The sequence below is a fragment of the Lampris incognitus genome, chromosome 5 (assembly GCF_029633865.1).
Source record: "Lampris incognitus isolate fLamInc1 chromosome 5, fLamInc1.hap2, whole genome shotgun sequence".
Lineage (NCBI taxonomy): Eukaryota > Metazoa > Chordata > Actinopteri > Lampriformes > Lampridae > Lampris > Lampris incognitus.
The window spans coordinates 68,158,753-68,181,960 of record NC_079215.1 but is presented as its reverse complement, the minus strand read 5'-3'; the positions used below and the strand labels follow the sequence as shown (position 1 = coordinate 68,181,960).

The following is a 23,208-nucleotide window of genomic DNA, read 5'->3' as shown; positions in this document are numbered from 1 at the left end:
CCCCGTTATCAACCCGGAGGTGTTCAGTCAGACATGTTCTGCTGTGTACGTATCTTATGGACACACCAATACTCATCCACTAAACACCACCCCGTTATCAACCCGGAGGTGTTCAGTCAGACATGTTCTGCTGTGTACGTATCTTATGGACGCACCAACACTCATCCGCTAAACACCACCCCGTTATCAACCCGGAGGTGTTCAGTCAGACATGTTCTGCTGTGTACGTATCTTATGGACGCACCAACACTCATCCACTAAACACCACCCCGTTATCAACCCGGAGGTGTTCAGTCAGACATGTTCTGCTGTGTACGTATCTTATGGACGCACCAACACTCATCCACTAAACACCACCCCGTTATCAACCCGGAGGTGTTCAGTCAGACATGTTCTGCTGTGTACATATCTTATGGACGCACCAACACTCATCCGCTAAACACCACCCTGTTATCAACCCGGAGGTGTTCAGTCAGACATGTTCTGCTGTGTACGTATCTTATGGACGCACCAATACTCATCCACTAAACACCACCCCGTTATCAACCCGGAGGTGTTCAGTCAGACATGTTCTGCTGTGTACGTATCTTATGGACGCACCAACACTCATCCACTAAACACCACCCCGTTATCAACCCGGAGGTGTTCAGTCAGACATGTTCTGCTGTGTACATATCTTATGGACGCACCAATACTCATCCGCTAAACACCACCCCGTTATCAACCCGGAGGTGTTCAGTCAGACATGTTCTGCTGTGTACATATCTTATGGACGCACCAACACTCATCCACTAAACACCACCCCGTTATCAACCCGGAGGTGTTCAGTCAGACATGTTCTGCTGTGTACGTATCTTATGGACGCACCAACACTCATCCGCTAAACACCACCCCGTTATCAACCCGGAGGTGTTCAGTCAGACATGTTCTGCTGTGTACGTATCTTATGGACGCACCAATACTCATCCACTAAACACCACCCCGTTATCAACCCGGAGGTGTTCAGTCAGACATGTTCTGCTGTGTACATATCTTATGGACGCACCAACACTCATCCGTTAAACACCACCCCGTTATCAACCCGGAGGTGTTCAGTCAGACATGTTCTGCTGTGTACGTATCTTATGGACGCACCAATACTCATCCACTAAACACCACCCCGTTATCAACCCGGAGGTGTTCAGTCAGACATGTTCTGCTGTGTACGTATCTTATGGACGCACCAACACTCATCCACTAAACACCACCCCGTTATCAACCCGGAGGTGTTCAGTCAGACATGTTCTGCTGTGTACATATCTTATGGACGCACCAATACTCATCCACTAAACACCACCCCGTTATCAACCCGGAGGTGTTCAGTCAGACATGTTCTGCTGTGTACGTATCTTATGGACGCACCAATACTCATCCACTAAACACCACCCCGTTATCAACCCGGAGGTGTTCAGTCAGACATGTTCTGCTGTGTACGTATCTTATGGACGCACCAACACTCATCCGCTAAACACCACCCCGTTATCAACCCGGAGGTGTTCAGTCAGACATGTTCTGCTGTGTACATATCTTATGGACGCACCAACACTCATCCGCTAAACACCACCCCGTTATCAACCCGGAGGTGTTCAGTCAGACATGTTCTGCTGTGTACATATCTTATGGACGCACCAACACTCATCCACTAAACACCACCCCGTTATCAACCCGGAGGTGTTCAGTCAGACATGTTCTGCTGTGTACGTATCTTATGGACGCACCAACACTCATCCGCTAAACACCACCCCGTTATCAACCCGGAGGTGTTCAGTCAGACATGTTCTGCTGTGTACATATCTTATGGACGCACCAATACTCATCCGCTAAACACCACCCCGTTATCAACCCGGAGGTGTTCAGTCAGACATGTTCTGCTGTGTACATATCTTATGGACGCACCAACACTCATCCACTAAACACCACCCCGTTATCAACCCGGAGGTGTTCAGTCAGACATGTTCTGCTGTGTACGTATCTTATGGACGCACCAACACTCATCCGCTAAACACCACCCCGTTATCAACCCGGAGGTGTTCAGTCAGACATGTTCTGCTGTGTACGTATCTTATGGACGCACCAACACTCATCCGCTAAACACCACCCCGTTATCAACCCGGAGGTGTTCAGTCAGACATGTTCTGCTGTGTACGTATCTTATGGACGCACCAACACTCATCCGCTAAACACCACCCCGTTATCAACCCGGAGGTGTTCAGTCAGACATGTTCTGCTGTGTACGTATCTTATGGACGCACCAATACTCATCCGCTAAACACCACCCCGTTATCAACCCGGAGGTGTTCAGTCAGACATGTTCTGCTGTGTACATATCTTATGGACGCACCAACACTCATCCACTAAACACCACCCCGTCATCAACCCGGAGGTGTTCAGTCAGACATGTTCTGCTGTGTACATATCTTATGGACACACCAATACTCATCCGCTAAACACCACCCCGTTATCAACCCGGAGGTGTTCAGTCAGACATGTTCTGCTGTGTACGTATCTTATGGACGCACCAATACTCATCCACTAAACACCACCCCGTTATCAACCCGGAGGTGTTCAGTCAGACATGTTCTGCTGTGTACATATCTTATGGACGCACCAACACTCATCCGCTAAACACCACCCTGTTATCAACCCGGAGGTGTTCAGTCAGACATGTTCTGCTGTGTACGTATCTTATGGACGCACCAATACTCATCCGCTAAACACCACCCCGTTATCAACCCGGAGGTGTTCAGTCAGACATGTTCTGCTGTGTACGTATCTTATGGACGCACCAACACTCATCCGCTAAACACCACCCCGTTATCAACCCGGAGGTGTTCAGTCAGACATGTTCTGCTGTGTACGTATCTTATGGACGCACCAATACTCATCCACTAAACACCACCCCGTTATCAACCCGGAGGTGTTCAGTCAGACATGTTCTGCTGTGTACGTATCTTATGGACGCACCAACACTCATCCGCTAAACACCACCCCGTTATCAACCCGGAGGTGTTCAGTCAGACATGTTCTGCTGTGTACATATCTTATGGACGCACCAACACTCATCCGTTAAACACCACCCCGTTATCAACCCGGAGGTGTTCAGTCAGACATGTTCTGCTGTGTACGTATCTTATGGACGCACCAATACTCATCCACTAAACACCACCCCGTTATCAACCCGGAGGTGTTCAGTCAGACATGTTCTGCTGTGTACGTATCTTATGGACGCACCAATACTCATCCACTAAACACCACCCCGTTATCAACCCGGAGGTGTTCAGTCAGACATGTTCTGCTGTGTACGTATCTTATGGACGCACCAACACTCATCCGCTAAACACCACCCCGTTATCAACCCGGAGGTGTTCAGTCAGACATGTTCTGCTGTGTACATATCTTATGGACGCACCAATACTCATCCGCTAAACACCACCCCGTTATCAACCCGGAGGTGTTCAGTCAGACATGTTCTGCTGTGTACATATCTTATGGACGCACCAACACTCATCCACTAAACACCACCCCGTTATCAACCCGGAGGTGTTCAGTCAGACATGTTCTGCTGTGTACGTATCTTATGGACGCACCAACACTCATCCGCTAAACACCACCCCGTTATCAACCCGGAGGTGTTCAGTCAGACATGTTCTGCTGTGTACGTATCTTATGGACGCACCAACACTCATCCGCTAAACACCACCCCGTTATCAACCCGGAGGTGTTCAGTCAGACATGTTCTGCTGTGTACGTATCTTATGGACGCACCAACACTCATCCGCTAAACACCACCCCGTTATCAACCCGGAGGTGTTCAGTCAGACATGTTCTGCTGTGTACGTATCTTATGGACGCACCAATACTCATCCGCTAAACACCACCCCGTTATCAACCCGGAGGTGTTCAGTCAGACATGTTCTGCTGTGTACATATCTTATGGACGCACCAACACTCATCCACTAAACACCACCCCGTCATCAACCCGGAGGTGTTCAGTCAGACATGTTCTGCTGTGTACATATCTTATGGACACACCAATACTCATCCGCTAAACACCACCCCGTTATCAACCCGGAGGTGTTCAGTCAGACATGTTCTGCTGTGTACGTATCTTATGGACGCACCAATACTCATCCACTAAACACCACCCCGTTATCAACCCGGAGGTGTTCAGTCAGACATGTTCTGCTGTGTACATATCTTATGGACGCACCAACACTCATCCGCTAAACACCACCCTGTTATCAACCCGGAGGTGTTCAGTCAGACATGTTCTGCTGTGTACGTATCTTATGGACGCACCAATACTCATCCGCTAAACACCACCCCGTTATCAACCCGGAGGTGTTCAGTCAGACATGTTCTGCTGTGTACGTATCTTATGGACGCACCAATACTCATCCGCTAAACACCACCCCTGTTATCAACCCGGAGGTGTTCAGTCAGACATGTTCTGCTGTGTACGTATCTTATGGACGCACCAATACTCATCCACTAAACACCACCCCGTTATCAACCCGGAGGTGTTCAGTCAGACATGTTCTGCTGTGTACGTATCTTATGGACGCACCAACACTCATCCACTAAACACCACCCCGTTATCAACCCGGAGGTGTTCAGTCAGACATGTTCTGCTGTGTACATATCTTATGGACGCACCAATACTCATCCACTAAACACCACCCCGTTATCAACCCGGAGGTGTTCAGTCAGACATGTTCTGCTGTGTACGTATCTTATGGACGCACCAATACTCATCCACTAAACACCACCCCGTTATCAACCCGGAGGTGTTCAGTCAGACATGTTCTGCTGTGTACGTATCTTATGGACGCACCAACACTCATCCGCTAAACACCACCCCGTTATCAACCCGGAGGTGTTCAGTCAGACATGTTCTGCTGTGTACATATCTTATGGACGCACCAACACTCATCCGCTAAACACCACCCCGTCATCAACCCGGAGGTGTTCAGTCAGACATGTTCTGCTGTGTACGTATCTTATGGACGCACCAATACTCATCCACTAAACACCACCCCGTTATCAACCCGGAGGTGTTCAGTCAGACATGTTCTGCTGTGTACGTATCTTATGGACGCACCAACACTCATCCACTAAACACCACCCCGTTATCAACCCGGAGGTGTTCAGTCAGACATGTTCTGCTGTGTACGTATCTTATGGACGCACCAATACTCATCCACTAAACACCACCCCGTTATCAACCCGGAGGTGTTCAGTCAGACATGTTCTGCTGTGTACGTATCTTATGGACGCACCAATACTCATCCGCTAAACACCACCCCGTTATCAACCCGGAGGTGTTCAGTCAGACATGTTCTGCTGTGTACGTATCTTATGGACGCACCAACACTCATCCACTAAACACCACCCCGTTATCAACCCGGAGGTGTTCAGTCAGACATGTTCTGCTGTGTACATATCTTATGGACGCACCAACACTCATCCACTAAACACCACCCCGTTATCAACCCGGAGGTGTTCAGTCAGACATGTTCTGCTGTGTACGTATCTTATGGACGCACCAACACTCATCCACTAAACACCACCCTGTTATCAACCCGGAGGTGTTCAGTCAGACATGTTCTGCTGTGTACGTATCTTATGGACGCACCAATACTCATCCACTAAACACCACCCCGTTATCAACCCGGAGGTGTTCAGTCAGACATGTTCTGCTGTGTACATATCTTATGGACACACCAATACTCATCCACTAAACACCACCCCGTTATCAACCCGGAGGTGTTCAGTCAGACATGTTCTGCTGTGTACATATCTTATGGACGCACCAATACTCATCCACTAAACACCACCCCGTTATCAACCCGGAGGTGTTCAGTCAGACATGTTCTGCTGTGTACATATCTTATGAACGCACCAATACTCATCCGCTAAACACCACCCCGTTATCAACCCGGAGGTGTTCAGTCAGACATGTTCTGCTGTGTACATATCTTATGGACGCACCAATACTCATCCACTAAACACCACCCCGTTATCAACCCGGAGGTGTTCAGTCAGACATGTTCTGCTGTGTACATATCTTATGGACGCACCAACACTCATCCACTAAACACCACCCCGTTATCAACCCGGAGGTGTTCAGTCAGACATGTTCTGCTGTGTACGTATCTTATGGACGCACCAATACTCATCCACTAAACACCACCCCGTTATCAACCCGGAGGTGTTCAGTCAGACATGTTCTGCTGTGTACGTATCTTATGGACACACCAACACTCATCCGCTAAACACCACCCCGTTATCAACCCGGAGGTGTTCAGTCAGACATGTTCTGCTGTGTACATATCTTATGGACGCACCAATACTCATCCACTAAACACCACCCCGTTATCAACCCGGAGGTGTTCAGTCAGACATGTTCTGCTGTGTACATATCTTATGGACGCACCAACACTCATCCGCTAAACACCACCCCGTTATCAACCCGGAGGTGTTCAGTCAGACATGTTCTGCTGTGTACGTATCTTATGGACGCACCAATACTCATCCACTAAACACCACCCCGTTATCAACCCGGAGGTGTTCAGTCAGACATGTTCTGCTGTGTACGTATCTTATGGACGCACCAACACTCATCCGTTAAACACCACCCCGTTATCAACCCGGAGGTGTTCAGTCAGACATGTTCTGCTGTGTACATATCTTATGGACGCACCAACACTCATCCGCTAAACACCACCCCGTTATCAACCCGGAGGTGTTCAGTCAGACATGTTCTGCTGTGTACGTATCTTATGGACGCACCAATACTCATCCACTAAACACCACCCCGTTATCAACCCGGAGGTGTTCAGTCAGACATGTTCTGCTGTGTACATATCTTATGGACGCACCAACACTCATCCACTAAACACCACCCCGTTATCAACCCGGAGGTGTTCAGTCAGACATGTTCTGCTGTGTACGTATCTTATGGACGCACCAACACTCATCCACTAAACACCACCCCGTTATCAACCCGGAGGTGTTCAGTCAGACATGTTCTGCTGTGTACATATCTTATGGACGCACCAACACTCATCCGCTAAACACCACCCCGTTATCAACCCGGAGGTGTTCAGTCAGACATGTTCTGCTGTGTACATATCTTATGGACGCACCAATACTCATCCACTAAACACCACCCCGTTATCAACCCGGAGGTGTTCAGTCAGACATGTTCTGCTGTGTACGTATCTTATGGACACACCAATACTCATCCGCTAAACACCACCCCGTTATCAACCCGGAGGTGTTCAGTCAGACATGTTCTGCTGTGTACATATCTTATGGACGCACCAACACTCATCCGCTAAACACCACCCCGTTATCAACCCGGAGGTGTTCAGTCAGACATGTTCTGCTGTGTACATATCTTATGGACGCACCAATACTCATCCACTAAACACCACCCCGTTATCAACCCGGAGGTGTTCAGTCAGACATGTTCTGCTGTGTACGTATCTTATGGACACACCAATACTCATCCACTAAACACCACCCCGTTATCAACCCGGAGGTGTTCAGTCAGACATGTTCTGCTGTGTACATATCTTATGGACGCACCAACACTCATCCGCTAAACACCACCCCGTTATCAACCCGGAGGTGTTCAGTCAGACATGTTCTGCTGTGTACATATCTTATGGACACACCAATACTCATCCACTAAACACCACCCCGTTATCAACCCGGAGGTGTTCAGTCAGACATGTTCTGCTGTGTACGTATCTTATGGACGCACCAACACTCATCCGCTAAACACCACCCCGTTATCAACCCGGAGGTGTTCAGTCAGACATGTTCTGCTGTGTACATATCTTATGAACGCACCAATACTCATCCGCTAAACACCACCCCGTTATCAACCCGGAGGTGTTCAGTCAGACATGTTCTGCTGTGTACATATCTTATGGACGCACCAACACTCATCCACTAAACACCACCCCGTCATCAACCCGGAGGTGTTCAGTCAGACATGTTCTGCTGTGTACGTATCTTATGGACGCACCAATACTCATCCGCTAAACACCACCCCGTTATCAACCCGGAGGTGTTCAGTCAGACATGTTCTGCTGTGTACGTATCTTATGAACGCACCAATACTCATCCACTAAACACCACCCCGTTATCAACCCGGAGGTGTTCAGTCAGACATGTTCTGCTGTGTACGTATCTTATGGACGCACCAATACTCATCCGCTAAACACCACCCTGTTATCAACCCGGAGGTGTTCAGTCAGACATGTTCTGCTGTGTACATATCTTATGGACGCACCAACACTCATCCGTTAAACACCACCCCGTTATCAACCCAGAGGTGTTCAGTCAGACATGTTCTGACAGGTCATGCACTTCATCTCAGCCACCATCACATCATCAGACATGTTGGTAAAGAAACGTCTGTCTGCTTAAAAGTACAGCAGACCTGCAGTCAGAGCAGGACTACAGTCAGAGCAGGACTACCGTCAGAGCAGGACTACAGTCAGAGCAGGACTACCGTCAGAGCAGGACTACCGTCAGAGCAGAACTACCGTCAGAGCAGGACTACCGTCAGAGCAGACCTGCAGTCAGAGCAGGACTACTGTCAGAACAGGACTACCGTCAGAGCAGACCTGCAGTCAGAGCAGGACTACAGTCAGAGCAGACCTGCACTCAGAGCAGGACTACCGTCAGAGGAGGACTACAGTCAGAGCAGGACTACCGTCAGAGCAGACCTGCAGTCAGAGCAGGACTACCGTCAGAGGAGGACTACAGTCAGAGCAGGACTGCAGTCAGAGCAGGACTACCGTCAGAGGAGGACTACAGTCAGAGCAGACCTGCAGTCAGAGCAGGACTACCGTCAGAGGAGGACTACCGTCAGAGCAGGACTACAGTCAGAGCAGGACTGCAGTCAGAACAGGACTACAGTCAGAGCAGGACTACAGTCAGAGCAGGACAACGGTCAGAACAGGACTACAGTCAGAGCATGACAACAGTCAGAGCATGACTACAGTCAGAGCAGGACTACAGTCAGAACATGACTACAGTCAGAACATGCTACAGTCAGATCATGACAACAGTCAGAGCAGGGCTACAGTCGGAGCAGGACTATAGTCAGAGCAGGACTACAGTCAGAACATGACTACAGTCAGAACATGACTACAGTCAGATCATGACAACAGTCAGAGCAGGGCTACAGTTTGAGCAGGACTATAGTCAGAGCAGGACTACAGTCAGAGCAGGACTACAGTCAGAACAGGACTACTGTCAGAACAGGACTACAGTCAGAACAGGACTACAGTCAGAACAGGACTACAGTCAGAGCAGGGCTACAGTCAGAGCAGGACTACAGTCTGGGACTGTTCGTCATGCTGAGAGGAAAAACAGCCTCTTCTAGTTTTCTTCTGTTTCAGCTGAACCACAAACAGCTTTAATAAGTTTGTCAGATGGAATGGACGTGAGGAAAACTCCTGCTCTCCGTCACCTCCACCACTTCTCTCTACGTGTTTAACCAGCAGGAGTGGAGGAAAACTCCTGCTCTCCGTCACCTCCACCACTTCTCTCTACGTGTTTAACCAGCAGGAGTGGAGGAAAACTCCTGCTCTACGTCACCTCCACCACTTCTCTACGTGTGTAACCAGCAGAAGTGGAGGAAACCTCCTGCTCTCCGTCACCTCCACCACTTCTCTCTACGTGTTTAACCAGCAGGAGTGGAGGAAAACTCCTGCTCTCCGTCACCTCCACCACTTCTCTCTACGTGTTTAACCAGCAGGAGTGGAGGAAAACTCCTGCTCTACGTCACCTCCACCACTTCTCTACGTGTGTAACCAGCAGAAGTGGAGGAAACCTCCTGCTCTCCGTCACCTCCACCACTTCTCTCTACGTGTTTAACCAGCAGGAGTGGAGGAAAACTCCTGCTCTCCGTCACCTCCACCACTTCTCTCTACGTGTTTAACCAGCAGGAGTGGAGGAAAACTCCTGCTCTCTGTCACCTCCACCACTTCTCTACGTGTGTAACCAGCAGGAGTGGAGGAAAACTTCTGCTCTCCGTCACCTCCACCACTTCTCTACGTGTTTAACCAGCAGGAGGTGGAGGAAAACTCCTGCTCTCCGTCACCTCCACCACTTCTCTACGTGTGTAACCAGCAGGAGTGGAGGAAAACTTCTGCTCTCCGTCACCTCCACCAGTTCTCTACGTGTTTAACCAGCAGGAGATGGAGGAAAACTCCTGCTCTCCGTCACCTCCACCACTTCTCTCTACGTGTGTAACCAGCAGGAGCGGAGGAAAACTCCTGCTCTCCGTCACCTCCACCACTTCTCTACGTGTTTAACCAGCAGGAGGTGGAGGAAAACTCCTGCTCTCCGTCACCTCCACCACTTCTCTACGTGTGTAACCAGCAGGAGTTGAGGAAAACTCCTGCTCTCCGTCACCTCCACCACTTCTCTCTACGTGTTTAACCAGCAGGAGTGGAGGAAAACTCCTGCTCTCCGTCACCTCCACCACTTCTCTACGTGTGTAACCAGCAGGAGTGGAGGAAAACTCCTGCTCTCCGTCACCTCCACCACTTCTCTACGTGTTTAACCAGCAGGAGGTGGAGGAAAACTCCTGCTCTCCGTCACCTCCACCACTTCTCTACGTGTGTAACCAGCAGGAGTGGAGGAAAACTTCTGCTCTCCGTCACCTCCACCACTTCTCTACATGTTTAACCAGCAGGAGGTGGAGGAAAACTCCTGCTTTCCGTCACTTCCACCACTTCTCTCTACGTGTGTAACCAGCAGGAGTGGAGGAAAACTCCTGCTCTCCGTCACCTCCACCACTTCTCTACGTGTGTAACCAGCAGGAGGTGGAGGAAAACGCCTGCTCTCCGTCACCTCCACCACTTCTCTACGTGTGTAACCAGCAGGAGTGGAAGAACACTTCTGCTCTCCGTCACCTCCACAAGTTCTCTACATGTTTAACCAGCAGGAGTTGAGGAAAACTCCTGCTCTCCGTCACCTCCACCAGTTCTCTACGTGTGTAACCAGCAGGAGTGGAGGAAAACTCCTGCTCTCCGTCACCTCCACCACTTCTCTACGTGTGTAACCAGCAGGAGTGGAGGAAAACTCCTGCTCTCCGTCACCTCCACCACTTCTCTACGTGTTTAACCAGCAGGAGGTGGAGGAAAACTCCTGCTCTCCGTCACCTCCACCACTTCTCTACGTGTGTAACCAGCAGGAGTGGAGGAAAACTTCTGCTCTCCGTCACCTCCACCACTTCTCTACATGTTTAACCAGCAGGAGGTGGAGGAAAACTCCTGCTTTCCGTCACTTCCACCACTTCTCTCTACGTGTGTAACCAGCAGGAGTGGAGGAAAACTCCTGCTCTCCGTCACCTCCACCACTTCTCTACGTGTGTAACCAGCAGGAGGTGGAGGAAAACGCCTGCTCTCCGTCACCTCCACCACTTCTCTACGTGTGTAACCAGCAGGAGTGGAAGAACACTTCTGCTCTCCGTCACCTCCACAAGTTCTCTACATGTTTAACCAGCAGGAGTTGAGGAAAACTCCTGCTCTCCGTCACCTCCACCAGTTCTCTACGTGTGTAACCAGCAGGAGTGGAGGAAAACTCCTGCTCTCCGTCACCTCCACCACTTCTCTCTACGTGTGTAACCAGCAGGAGTGGAGGAAAACTCCTGCTCTCCGTCACCTCCACCACTTCTCTCTATGTGTGTAACCAGCAGGAGGTGGAGGAAAACTCCTTCTCTCCGTCACCTCCACCACTTCTCTATGTGTGTAACCAGCAGGAGGTGGAGGAAAACTTCTGCTCTCCGTCGCCTCCACCACTTCTCTCTACGTGTGTAACCAGCAGGAGTGGAGGAAAACTTCTGCTCTCCGTCACCTCCACCACTTCTCTCTACATGTGTAACCAGCAGGGGTGGAGGAAAACTCCTGCTCTCCGTCACCTCCACCATTTCTCTCTATGTGTTTAACCAGCAGGGGTGGAGGAAAACTCCTGCTCTCCGTCACCTCCACCACTTCTCTCTACGTGTTTAACCAGCAGGGGTGGAGGAAAACTCCTGCTCTCCGTCACCTCCACCACTTCTCTCTACGTGTTTAACCAGCAGGGGTGGAGGAAAACTCCTGCTCTCCGTCACCTCCACCACTTCTCTCTACGTGTGTAACCAGCAGGGGTGGAGGAAAACTCCTGCTCTCCGTCACCTCCACTTCTCTCTACGTGTTTAACCAGCAGGAGTGGAGGAAAACTCCTGCTCTCCGTCACCTCCACCACTTCTCTACATGTGTAAGCAGCAGGGGTGGAGGAAAACTCCTGCTCTCCGTCACCTCCACCACTTCTCTCCGTGTGTAAGCAGCAGGAGTGGAGGAAAACTCCTGCGCTCCGTCACCTCCACCACTTCTCTACGTGTGTAACCAGCAGGAGTGGAGGAAAACTCCGGCTCTCCATCACCTCCATCACTTCTCTACGTGTTTAACCAGTAGGAGTGGAGGAAAACTCCTGCTCTCCGTCACCTCCACCACTTTTCTATGTGTTTAACCAGCAGGAGTGGAGGAAAACTCCTTCTCTCCGTCACCTCCACCACTTTTCTACGTGTTTACCCGGCAGGGGTGGAGGAAAACTCCTTCTCTCCGTCACCTCCACCACTTCTCTACGTGTTTACCCGGCAGGAGTGGAGGAAAACTCCTGCTCTCCGTCACCTCCACCACTTCTCTACGTGTGTAACCAGCAGGAGTGGAGGAAAACTCCTGCTCTCCGTCACCTCCACCACTTCTCTCTACGTGTTTAACCAGCAGGAGGTGGAGGAAAACTCCTGCTCTCCGTCACCTCCACCACTTCTCTACGTGTGTAACCAGCAGGAGTGGAGGAAAACTCCTGCTCTCCGTCACCTCCACCACTTCTCTCTACGTGTTTAACCAGCAGGGGTGGAGGAAAACTCCTGCTCTCCGTCACCTCCACCCCTTCTCTCCGTGTGTAAGCAGCAGGGGTGGAGGACTGGGACTTGGATTTAGAAAGTAGCAGTGTGTTTTCCGGACAGAGGAGAAGTCCTGCCTTCTTACCTTGTAAACTTCTCCGTATGTTCCGCTGCCGATCCTCTGGATCAGCTCGAAGTCCTCCTGCGGGTTCCGCCTCGAAATCTCCAGACTGGGATTCATGTTTTAAACCTCCGGGTTCCAGTTCGGCCGTTTGCTGCTCCGCCAAACATGAGAAACACCGCAAAACAACACACAACGCCTCCAACTTCCCACCAACATGGATGGCCTCCGCGGCGCTCTGCGCATGCGCCGCATCCAGCTGGCTGAGAGCCGGAGAGGGGCGGGGTTCTCACTCACACGCATGGACGCACGCACACACGCTTCCTTTTTCTGCGTATGGATGAACTGTTGCGTTTTTCAATGTGAACTCTTGTGAAGTGCGTGGCGCTACAACAGCTCTGACGTCACAGACAGCCAGTTCGTCTCCACATGTCTCATCTGTCCGTCACACTGCGTGTCTGCACACTCATGGCGGACACTACACAGACGAATATGCGCTGTTTGCAAACAGCTTCATGATTCTGCTGTATCCAAACCGTGTCTCCTGCTTTTGATTGCACAACTATACACAAGCTGCAGTCGTGTGACCCGTCTCCTCCCAAAAACGGGTCCGGTTCCTGTTCGGAACCCACGTTCACGATATTCAGCAGGAACCATTTCTCCTCCACGGGTCTTCATCTGAGCCGCTAACCCACACCTGACTTTCATAAACACAAGCAGAGATTTTTAGCAACAGCTAACGACCATTTTCTTCAATCGACTCCATGCATAATTGTAGTCAAATGACTTCCGGTTTCTGCTGCAGAGGTCATACCAGTTTCCTGTTTGTTGGCGTGTGCTGCTGACAAGCATATTTTTCGCGATGCCTGCGAGATTCACCATGGATACATGTCAACCACATGCACACAACTGTCCACACATTGTCACCTGCACCTACCAGCACACGGGTGACAAGTTTACAGTTGTACAAATCAAGTCACGTCCACAATTATGATGAGGGTCCTCGTGCTCATACTCATAATTGTGGACGTAACTTGATATGTTTCGTGTGCTGGCAGGTGCAGGTGACAGTGTGTGGACAGTTGTGTGCATGCGGTTGACATGTAAAATATGCCCTTGTCAACAGCACACGCCAACAAACAGGAAACTGGTATGACCGCTGCAGTAGAAACCGGAAGTCAGTGGACTACAGTTCTGCACAGAGCCGATTGGCCGTGTATGGGGGTGGGAAGCCGGATGTGGGTATGCGTCCTGGTCGCTGCACTAGCGCCTCCTCTGGTCAGTCGGGACGCCTGTTCGGGGGGGTTGGGGGGACTGGGGGAATAGTGTGATCTTCCCACGCGCTACGTCCCCCTGGTGAAACTCCTCGCTGTCAGGTGAAAAGAAGCGGCTGGTGACTCCACGTGTATCGGAGGAGGCATGTGGTGGTCTGCAGCCCTACCCAGATCAGCAGAGGAGGTGGAGCAGCGACCGTGGCGGCTCGGAAGCGTGGGGTAATTGGCCCAGTACAACTGGGGGGTAAAGGGGGGGAGGCCACAAAACAAAAAAAGTACAAGCTCAACCAAAACCACACCCGTTTGTTAAAGGAGAATAAGAATCATGTTTATTGGCCATGTCGGTTTGAACCTACATGGCATGTGACTCTGGTGTCGTGGCTCTCTCTGCGTCCTTATCATAGAATAACAACACAACAATCTTCACACGTATATACACAAGGATTCGGTTGGGCAGTTGGAGATGAACTAAAAACGAAATGAACCAGCGTCAGCCTCAGAAATAGGGGGCCGTGTGTTGTGTCCGTGGGCTTCATCCGGGCTGTTTTAGTGGTACCATTGTTACCGGCGGCAGGGCGCTGCAGCCTCCACACGCGTGTCCCGGCCCGCTGCTCTGCACAGCACAACACAACCTGAACACAGAAACTCCGTTTCCTTGACAAGGACGAGGTGTAGCCAGGATGGTGATGTGGTGTGTGTTAAACATAGTTTCTGTTACGTGTCACGAGTGAACACCAGAGGCCAGTGTAGCGAAACCCAACAGGACAGACAGACAACAGGGCACCGGGGTAACCCGAAGGGCGATTTAATGCAGGGGAGAAAACCAAACAACACTGCCACAGGGGAGAATGACAGGTGAGTCTCAGGTGGGCGTTGTTGACACGATGTGCGCCTGGCTACCAAAGTCCGAATCCGCAGAACAAGGGGTTGTCCGAGGGAGTCCGGGTCCGAGATCCAGGAAGTCAAGTCCGAGTAGGAGGGGTCCAGGTAGAGAGACACGGAGGGAGATCGCTGGAGAGGTCCGGGGGGAAAACGTGAAGGTCGCTGGGGGCGAGGGAGACGCGGGGAGCCGCGGAAGTCGCGGAGGGAGAGTCCTGGGAGGGGAAAAAGAGAGACAGGAATATAGACACCGGGAATAAAGGGAATAGCAAGAGGGCAAGGACCGCTGGAGGGCTTGTCAGAGCTTTACCGCAGGGTTCAGTACGTCGAAGCCCGGAGTGGTGTTCTGGGAGACTTCTTGTAGAGGGCTGCCTGATGGCCACAGGTGTGCCTGATGGATGACGGCAAACACCTGGTGCAGTGCAGCGCTCGTCTCCTCAGAGCGCGAGCCGACCGCTCGGATGTTTCCGCCCCTCCGTGCCGGGGAGGCAGCTCGGGGCGGTGTAACCACAACAGGACTCCCCCTCCTACGGGAGACACCGGGCGACCGTCCGATGGCGTTGGGGTGGGCCCGATAGAACTCCTCCAGGAGTGCGGGGTCGGCCAGGTAGGACCGGGGAACCCAGCTGCGGTCCTCGGGCCCATAGCCAACCCAGTCCAGCGGGTATTGGTACCCACGCCCCCGGCGGCGTACGGCGAGCAGCCGGTCGACATCCCAGACCATGTCACCACCGTCGAGGACCCTGGGGGGTGGAGGAGCTTGGACAGGGGGAGACAGGGGGCTGGTGGCTACCGGTTTGAGGTGAGAGACATGGAAAACGGGATGGATCTTGAGTGAGGTAGGGAGATGGAGACGCACCGCCGAAGGGTTGACGATGCGGCCGATGGTGTAGGGGCCGACGTAGCGGGGAGCCAGCTTCCGGTTGAGGGTAGGGAGGGGCAGGTCCCGGGCCAAGAGCCATACCCTCTGGCCAGGTCGATAGGCTGGGGCCGGCACTCTCCGCTGGTTGGCGCTGCGCCGGGTCCGCTCAATAGCTCGCAACATAGCGGCCCGGGCGGTCGTCCAAACGCGCCGACATCGGCGGAGATGGGCCCTCGTGGACGGGACCGCCACCTCCAACTCCTGACGGGGGAACAGAGGGGGTTGATAACCAAGGGAACACTCAAGGGGGACAAACCGGTAGCCGAACTCTCCATAGTGTTGAGCGAGTACTCCACCCAGGGTAGGTACTTGCTCCAGGAGGCGGGGTTGCTGGTGGTAACGCAACGCAAAACCGCCTCCAGGGCTTGATTGGCCCGCTCTGCCTGCCCATTGGTCTGGGGGTGATACCCGGAGGAGAGGCTGACCATGGCCCCAATCCCCTTACAGAAGGCCTGCCACACCTTAGAAGTGAACTGGGGACCACGGTCAGAGACAATGTCCAGGGGGATCCCATGGAGGCGGACGACATGGGAGACGAGAAGGTTCGCCGTCATGGCTGCAGAGGGGAGTTTGGTGAGGGCGACAAAGTGGACGGCCTTGGAAAACCGGTCGACAATGGTCAGAATGGTGTCATTGTCTTGGGACACGGGGAGGCCAGTGACCAAGTCCAAGGCAATGTGGGACCAAGGTCGGCCGGGGACAGGAAGGGGGCGCAGGAGACCTTCTGGAGGGCGATGGAGAGCCTTGCTGCGGGCGCAGGCAGCCACAAACTCCCTGGTGTCTGCCTCCATGGTGGGCCACCAGAAGCGCCTCATATGAAGGCCGCCGTCTGGTGGACACCGGGGTGGCAGGCAAAACGGCTGGAGTGGCCCCACTCCAGGACCTGGGGCCGGACAGAGGGAGGCACAAATAGCCGATTCCGGGGTCCATTGCCTGGGTCGGGCTGGGCCCTTCTCACCACCGATTCGATGGCCCAGGTGACGACATCCACCACCCGGGCCGGGGGAAGGATGGTGTCTGGGGTGTCAGGGGACACCCCCTCGGGAAACAGACGGGAGAGGGCGTCTGCCCTGACGTTATTGGTGCCCGGGCGGTAGGTGAGGGTGAACTCGAACCAGCTGAAGAAGAGAGCCCAGCGCGCCTGCCTGGGGTTGAGCCTCTGAGCCGTCCGCACGTAGGTCAGGTTCTTGTGATCGGACCATACGATGAACGGCTGCCCTGCTCCCTCCAGCCAGTGTCTCCACTCCTCTAGGGCGGCGTGGACGGCCAGCAACTCCCTGTTGCCGATGTCATAATTCTTCTCCGCACGACTGAAACGCCGGGAGAAGAAGGCGCACGGGTGGATCTTCTGGTCCTCCTCCGACCGCTGGGAGAGGACGGCTCCGATGCCCGAGTCCGACGCGTCCACTTCCACGATGAACTGCCTGGACGGGTCCGGGTGGGCGAGCACCGGAGCCGTTGTAAACAGTCTCTTCAGGGCCTAGAAGGCGGCCTCCGCCTCCGGGGTCCAGGAGAAGGGGCAGAGGGGAGTGCAGTGAGGGGGGCGGCCACACGGCTGAACCCCCGGTAGAAATTTGCAAACCCCAGGAAGCGCTGGCGTTGCGTCCTGTTGATGGGCCGTGCCCCACTCCTCCACTGCTCGGGTCTTCCTGGGGTCAGTGCGGACGAGCCCCTTCTCCACGATGTGGCCAAGGAACTCCACGGAGGCGGAGTGGAACACACACTTCTCGGCCTTCACGAAGAGCCTGTTCTACAGCAGCCATTGGAGGACCAGGCGGACATGCTGGTGGTGTTCCTCCTCAGTCCTGGAGAACACGAGAATGTCATCCAGGTACACCACCGCGAACGTGTTCAGCATGTCCCGGAGCACGTCGTTGACCAACGCCTGGAAGACGGCCGGGGCGTTGGTGAGGCCGAAGGGCATAATGAGGTACTCGAAATGCCCTAGGTGGGTGTTGAAGGCCGTCTTCCATTCATCCCCTTCCCGGATGCGCACCAGGTGGTACGCGCTGCACAGATCTAGCTTGGTGAACACCGTGGCGTGAGTGAGTGGCTCGAACGTGGAACTCATAAGGGGGAGTGGATATTTATTTTTAACCGTGAGGTCATTTAACATTCGATAATCTATGCAAGGCCTCAGGCTGCCCTCCTTCTTTGCCACAAAAAAGAAGCCCGCTGCCACCGGGGAAGACGAGGGCCTTATGATTCCTGAGGCCAGGGACTCTGTGATATAATTGCGCATAGACTCCTTCTCCGGGACGGAGAGGTTATACAACGGACCGGTGGGAAGGGCGGCCCCGGGAAGGAGATCTATGGCGCAATCATAGGGACGGTGAGGGGGGAGGGAAAGTGCACTGTCTTTACTAAATACAGGGGCTAAATCGTGATAAATGGGAGGAACACCAGTGAGATCCGTGGGAGGGGGCACGGGTCTGAGGCCGCTGGACGGAGAGTGGGAGGAGCGAAGGCAGTTGGCATGACACGCAACGCTCCAACCCAAAATCCGCCCAGTAGACCAAGAGATGTAGGGATCGTGCCGTTCCAATCACGGTCTTCCTAACACCAGGGGCGCTGTGGGGGCGTGCAAAACCAAAAAACGCATAGTTTCCACGTGATTACCCGAAAGAGTGAGAGTGAGGGAAGCAGTGCTGTGTGTGATCTTACCAAGTGAACGACCATCTAGGGCTTGGGCTGTGAGGGGTGTGTCTGGCCTGCCGGGCCAGCGAGATGTCCATCAAACACTCGTCCGCCCCCGAATCCATGAGTGTACCAATAGAGAGTGAGTCGTTACACCAGGTGAGAGTGACATGAAACAGCTGGTTGTGCTCCTTCTTGGGCTGGGGCTGAGGAAGGGTCGTCAGGCTCATTAGGACACCCCTCGCTAGTGAGGCAGGTCTTTTTGGGTGAGTTGGGCAGGCCTTGATGTAGTGGCCCGACCTTCCGCAGTAGAGGCAGAGGTGGTCGCGCACCCTCTGCTCCCTAACCTCAAGCGGGAGCCGTGACCGACCCAACTGCATGGGCTCCTCCTCCGGCCGGGATCCAGAAGACACCTAGGGTTGCGAAGGTGGAGAAAGCCCGCGGGACACTGACCCAGGGAAGGCACCGGTAGAACGGATGGGGGTTGATCTATGGGAGGCCCCAGTGCGTGGGGCACGTTCCTGGCGCCGCTCCCGCAGCCATTCGTCCATCAGGAGGGCGAGGGTGACGAGCTCGTAGAAGGAAGCAGGGCGGTCCCGAACGATGAGGCCTTTGATGGGCTCGCTCAGCCCCCTCCTGTACGCGCTCTTGAGCGCAGTGTCATCCCAACCACTGTCTGCCGCGAGTATCCTCACCTCCAAGGTATAGTCTGCCATCGACCTGGCTCCCTGCTGGATGGAATGGAGGCGGCTGACAGCGTCCTGTCCGTCAGCTGGGTGGTCGAACACCAGACGGAATTCGCGGCGGAAGGCACCATAGTGAGAGAAGAGCAATTCAGTAAGTCCATCCGCCGCTATGGCCCAGCTGAGAGCTTTGCCGGTGAGGAGGGGCATACCAAGGGCTACCTTGGTCTCTCCTGTCCTATACCTGGCTGGCTGGTGTTTGAACAGGAGCTCACACTGACCAAGGAAACCCCTGCACAGCTCGAACTCTCCACCGAAGGCCATGGGGCAGGGAAGGTTAGGCTCGAACCGGGGGTCCAGTGTGGGTTGACTCGGAGGAGGGGGAATGTCGGGACCAGGAACGGGGAATCCGGAGGCCGAGCTGGGGGCAGGGACCAGGGCCAGAGCAGGGTGGTCGCTGATCTTGGACACTGCCACAGTCAGAGCAGCGATCTGCGCGGAGAGTGAAGCAAGGGTGCTAGCCGAGGTATGCGAGTTTGCCTGGAGTTCGCTGATTTCTCCAGTGATCCGGGAGAAGGAACTGCTAAGCTCAGAATGGAGTTGGGTGAGTTGAGTGCTGTGGTTCTTTACCACTACCTCGAGAGCTATAGGGTTCTGGGGCTTAGGGGCTATAGCTGCCTGAGCGACCGCCTACCCCTCGGGTTTGCTTTGGCTCATTCTGGCTTCGACATTCTGTTACGTATCACGAATGAAGACCAGAGGCCAGTGTAGCGAAACCCAAAAGGACAGACAGACAACAGGGCACCGGGGTAACCCGAAGAGCGATTTAATGCAGGGAAGAAAAACAAACAACACTGCCACAGGGGATAATGACAGGTGAGTCTCAGGTGGGCGTTGTTGAGACGATGTGCGCCTGGCTACCAAAGTCCGAATCCGTAGAGCGAGGGGTTGTCCGATGAAGTCCGGGTCCGAGATCCAGCAAGTCAAGTCCGAATAGGAGGGGTCCAGGTAGAGAGACACGGAGGGAGATCGCTGGAGAGGTTCGGGGGGAAAACGTGAAGGTCGCTGGTGGCGAGGAGCGAGGGAGACGCAGGGAGCCGTGGAAGTCGCGAAGGGAGAGTCCTGGGAGGAAAAAAATAGAGACACGAATATAGACACTGGGAATAAACGGAATAGCAAGAGGGCAAGGAACGCTGGAAGGCTTGTCAGAGCTTTACCGCAGGGTTCAGTACGTCGAAGCACAGAGAGACGTTCTGGCAGGCTTCTTGTAGAGGGCTGCCTGATTACCGCAGGTGTGCCTGATAGATGATGGCAAACACCTGGTGCAGCGCAACGTTCGTCTCCTCAGAGCGCGAGCCGAGCGCTCGGATGTTTCCGGCACGTCCGAGCTGGGGGAGTGGCTTGAACGTGCCGGGGAGGCAGCTCGGGGCGGTGTAACCACAACAGTTTCCCTCACACACTACACAGAATGAGAGGGGTGTTGTATCCTTACATTCATAATGGTGTGTGTAGAAAGGACGTGGTGCTACCATGTAACGTTCTAGAGTGTTATCAGGCTCGTTTATTTGTTCGTTATACTTCACTTGTTTTTATTTGTTTCTCAATATACACCACCTCACTTGGCGCAATCATCCACTCCCATGGTTTCTCATACCATGCTATGCTGACGATACCCTGCTCTTCCTATCATTCCCGCCAGATGACCTCACAGTCTTGGCATATCATCATGCCTTGCTGATATCTCTGCATGGATGAAAGAACGCCACCTTTAGCTTAACCTGAGACTGAGCTCCTTGTCATCCCAGCCAGTCCATCCTTACAACAACAGATCAATATCCAGTTCGGATCAACCCAACTCGTGCCCTCAAAGTCTACCCGAAACCTGGGTGTCATGATTGATGACCAACTAACCTTTAAAGTTCACGTGGTCTTTATTACTTGGTCGTGCTGATTTGCGCAGTATATCAGGAAAACTAGACCCTACCTGTGTGAGCATGCACCACAACCCCTGGTACAGGCTCTTGTTATATCAGGCATTGACAACTGCAACTCCTTACTGGCAGGTCTCCCTGCATGCACTTTCAAACATCTGCAAATGATCCAGAACGCGGCGGTGCGTCTGGTCTTCAACCAACCCAAAACAGCACATATCACTCCGCTGTTCATATAATGCTCGCTTACAAAACAGCAACTAAAACGACTCCTGCACTCCCTCATTCAGGTTTACACACAGTCCCGCTCACTACGCTCTACTAATGAAATGCGCCCGTAACTTCCACGACAATGGGGCCTATGAAGAAGAGAAGAGTCTCACTACCGAGACTCTTCTCTTCTGTAGTTCCCCGGTGGTGGAACGAGTTACCAAACTCCATATCCATCTTTAAGAAGAAGCTAAAGATCCAGCTCTTTCTCCTGCACCTCCACACCTGATGGTATTAATACTGTAACGACCACGGATAGCTAGATTCGCTAGCCAGTTGGCTAACGGGTCGGACCCTTTAGTTGACTGGTTAACGTTGTCGCCCGTGGTGCGGGAGACCCGGGTTCGCGTCCCGGCTGCGGCGATTCCCGGCTGTCCCCTGAATTCGCTACATTGGTGTCAGAAGTGGGATGGTGAGACCGTGAGGCCATCGGAAGCGCGTGTGCCCAGATGTGTGATGGAGCTGATATGCCCGTAGCAGAGGGGAAGTGTAACAACCACGGATGACGAGACACTAGCCCTTGCCTAATGGGTCGGACCTCCCTTAGTTGACTGATTAACGCAGTCGCCCGTGGTGTGGGCGACCCGAGTTCGCGTCCCGGCTGCGGTAGTTCCCGGTTGACCCCTGAATTCATTACAGTATTAAAAAAAAAACGCTTCTATGCATTGCCCGTTGACACCTATGTCCTATTGGACTTGAGCCTAGTTTTTTGGCACTTACTTGCGTTGTCGTCTTCTGACTTACTTGTGTTGTATTAAAGCTGCTGAATGAAATTGTAACATTGTAACATTTACTTTTCATATCACAGCTACATTTATGTTCACTAACGTATTGTAGCGAATTCAGGGGGGGGGGGGCAACCACAGGAACTGCCGCGGCGCGGCTGACCGCTCTACTAAAGGGTCCGACCCGTTAGCTAAGGGTCAACGTGTATACTTATCCATGCACGTTACACTATTACCGATTCATTTGGCAACATATCAACTGTCAAGTTAATCATTAAGAGAGAGAGAGAGAGAGAGATCAAACAGAGATGTGTATTGTATTAAATTATTCAGTCTGCGGGTCTGCAGGGAATACTGGATACAGAGTACTGAATACTGATACAGAATACTGAATACTGGATACAGAATACTACTGGATACTAAATACATGATACGGAGTACTGAATACTGGATACTGGACACTGGATACAGAATACTAGATACTCTTTAGGCCGTTTCCCATTGATAATTAATATCCAAAACAGATCACTTAAGTCCCCACCACACACTGCAGTCCAAATCCAAGAGCTAGGAAAGAGCCCCCTCAGTCAGCTGGCTGTGAAACTAACTGACCCCGGAACCACTGACACAGATGAGTTTCAGACTAGCGATGCTGACCAACCACAGACTAGAGTAAACCACATCATCACACAATGCAACAACTCATATGTGGAACACTGAGACACAGAAACCAAACGACTACACAAGTTAGAATATTATGGGGTCCTAAAAAGAGAAGACAAACCGACTGACTGTCTGTCCACTCTCAGAG

General features: G+C 52.8%; 1 protein-coding gene across 3 annotated transcripts in view; it reads right to left on the bottom strand.

Moving 5' to 3' along the window:
• Positions 1-13,245, bottom strand: part of map4k3a (mitogen-activated protein kinase kinase kinase kinase 3a) — a 182,455-nt gene extending 169,210 nt beyond the window's left edge. For 2 of the 3 annotated variants that reach the window (XM_056281131.1, XM_056281133.1), the window contains exon 1: positions 13,101-13,245. In XM_056281131.1, coding sequence (XP_056137106.1) covers positions 13,101-13,196 — 96 coding nt within the window. In that variant the 5' untranslated portion in view covers positions 13,197-13,245. The remainder of the gene's footprint in view (positions 1-13,100) is intronic. The other variant, XM_056281132.1, reaches the window with a different exon arrangement.
• Positions 13,246-23,208: the final 9,963 nt, after the last annotated feature.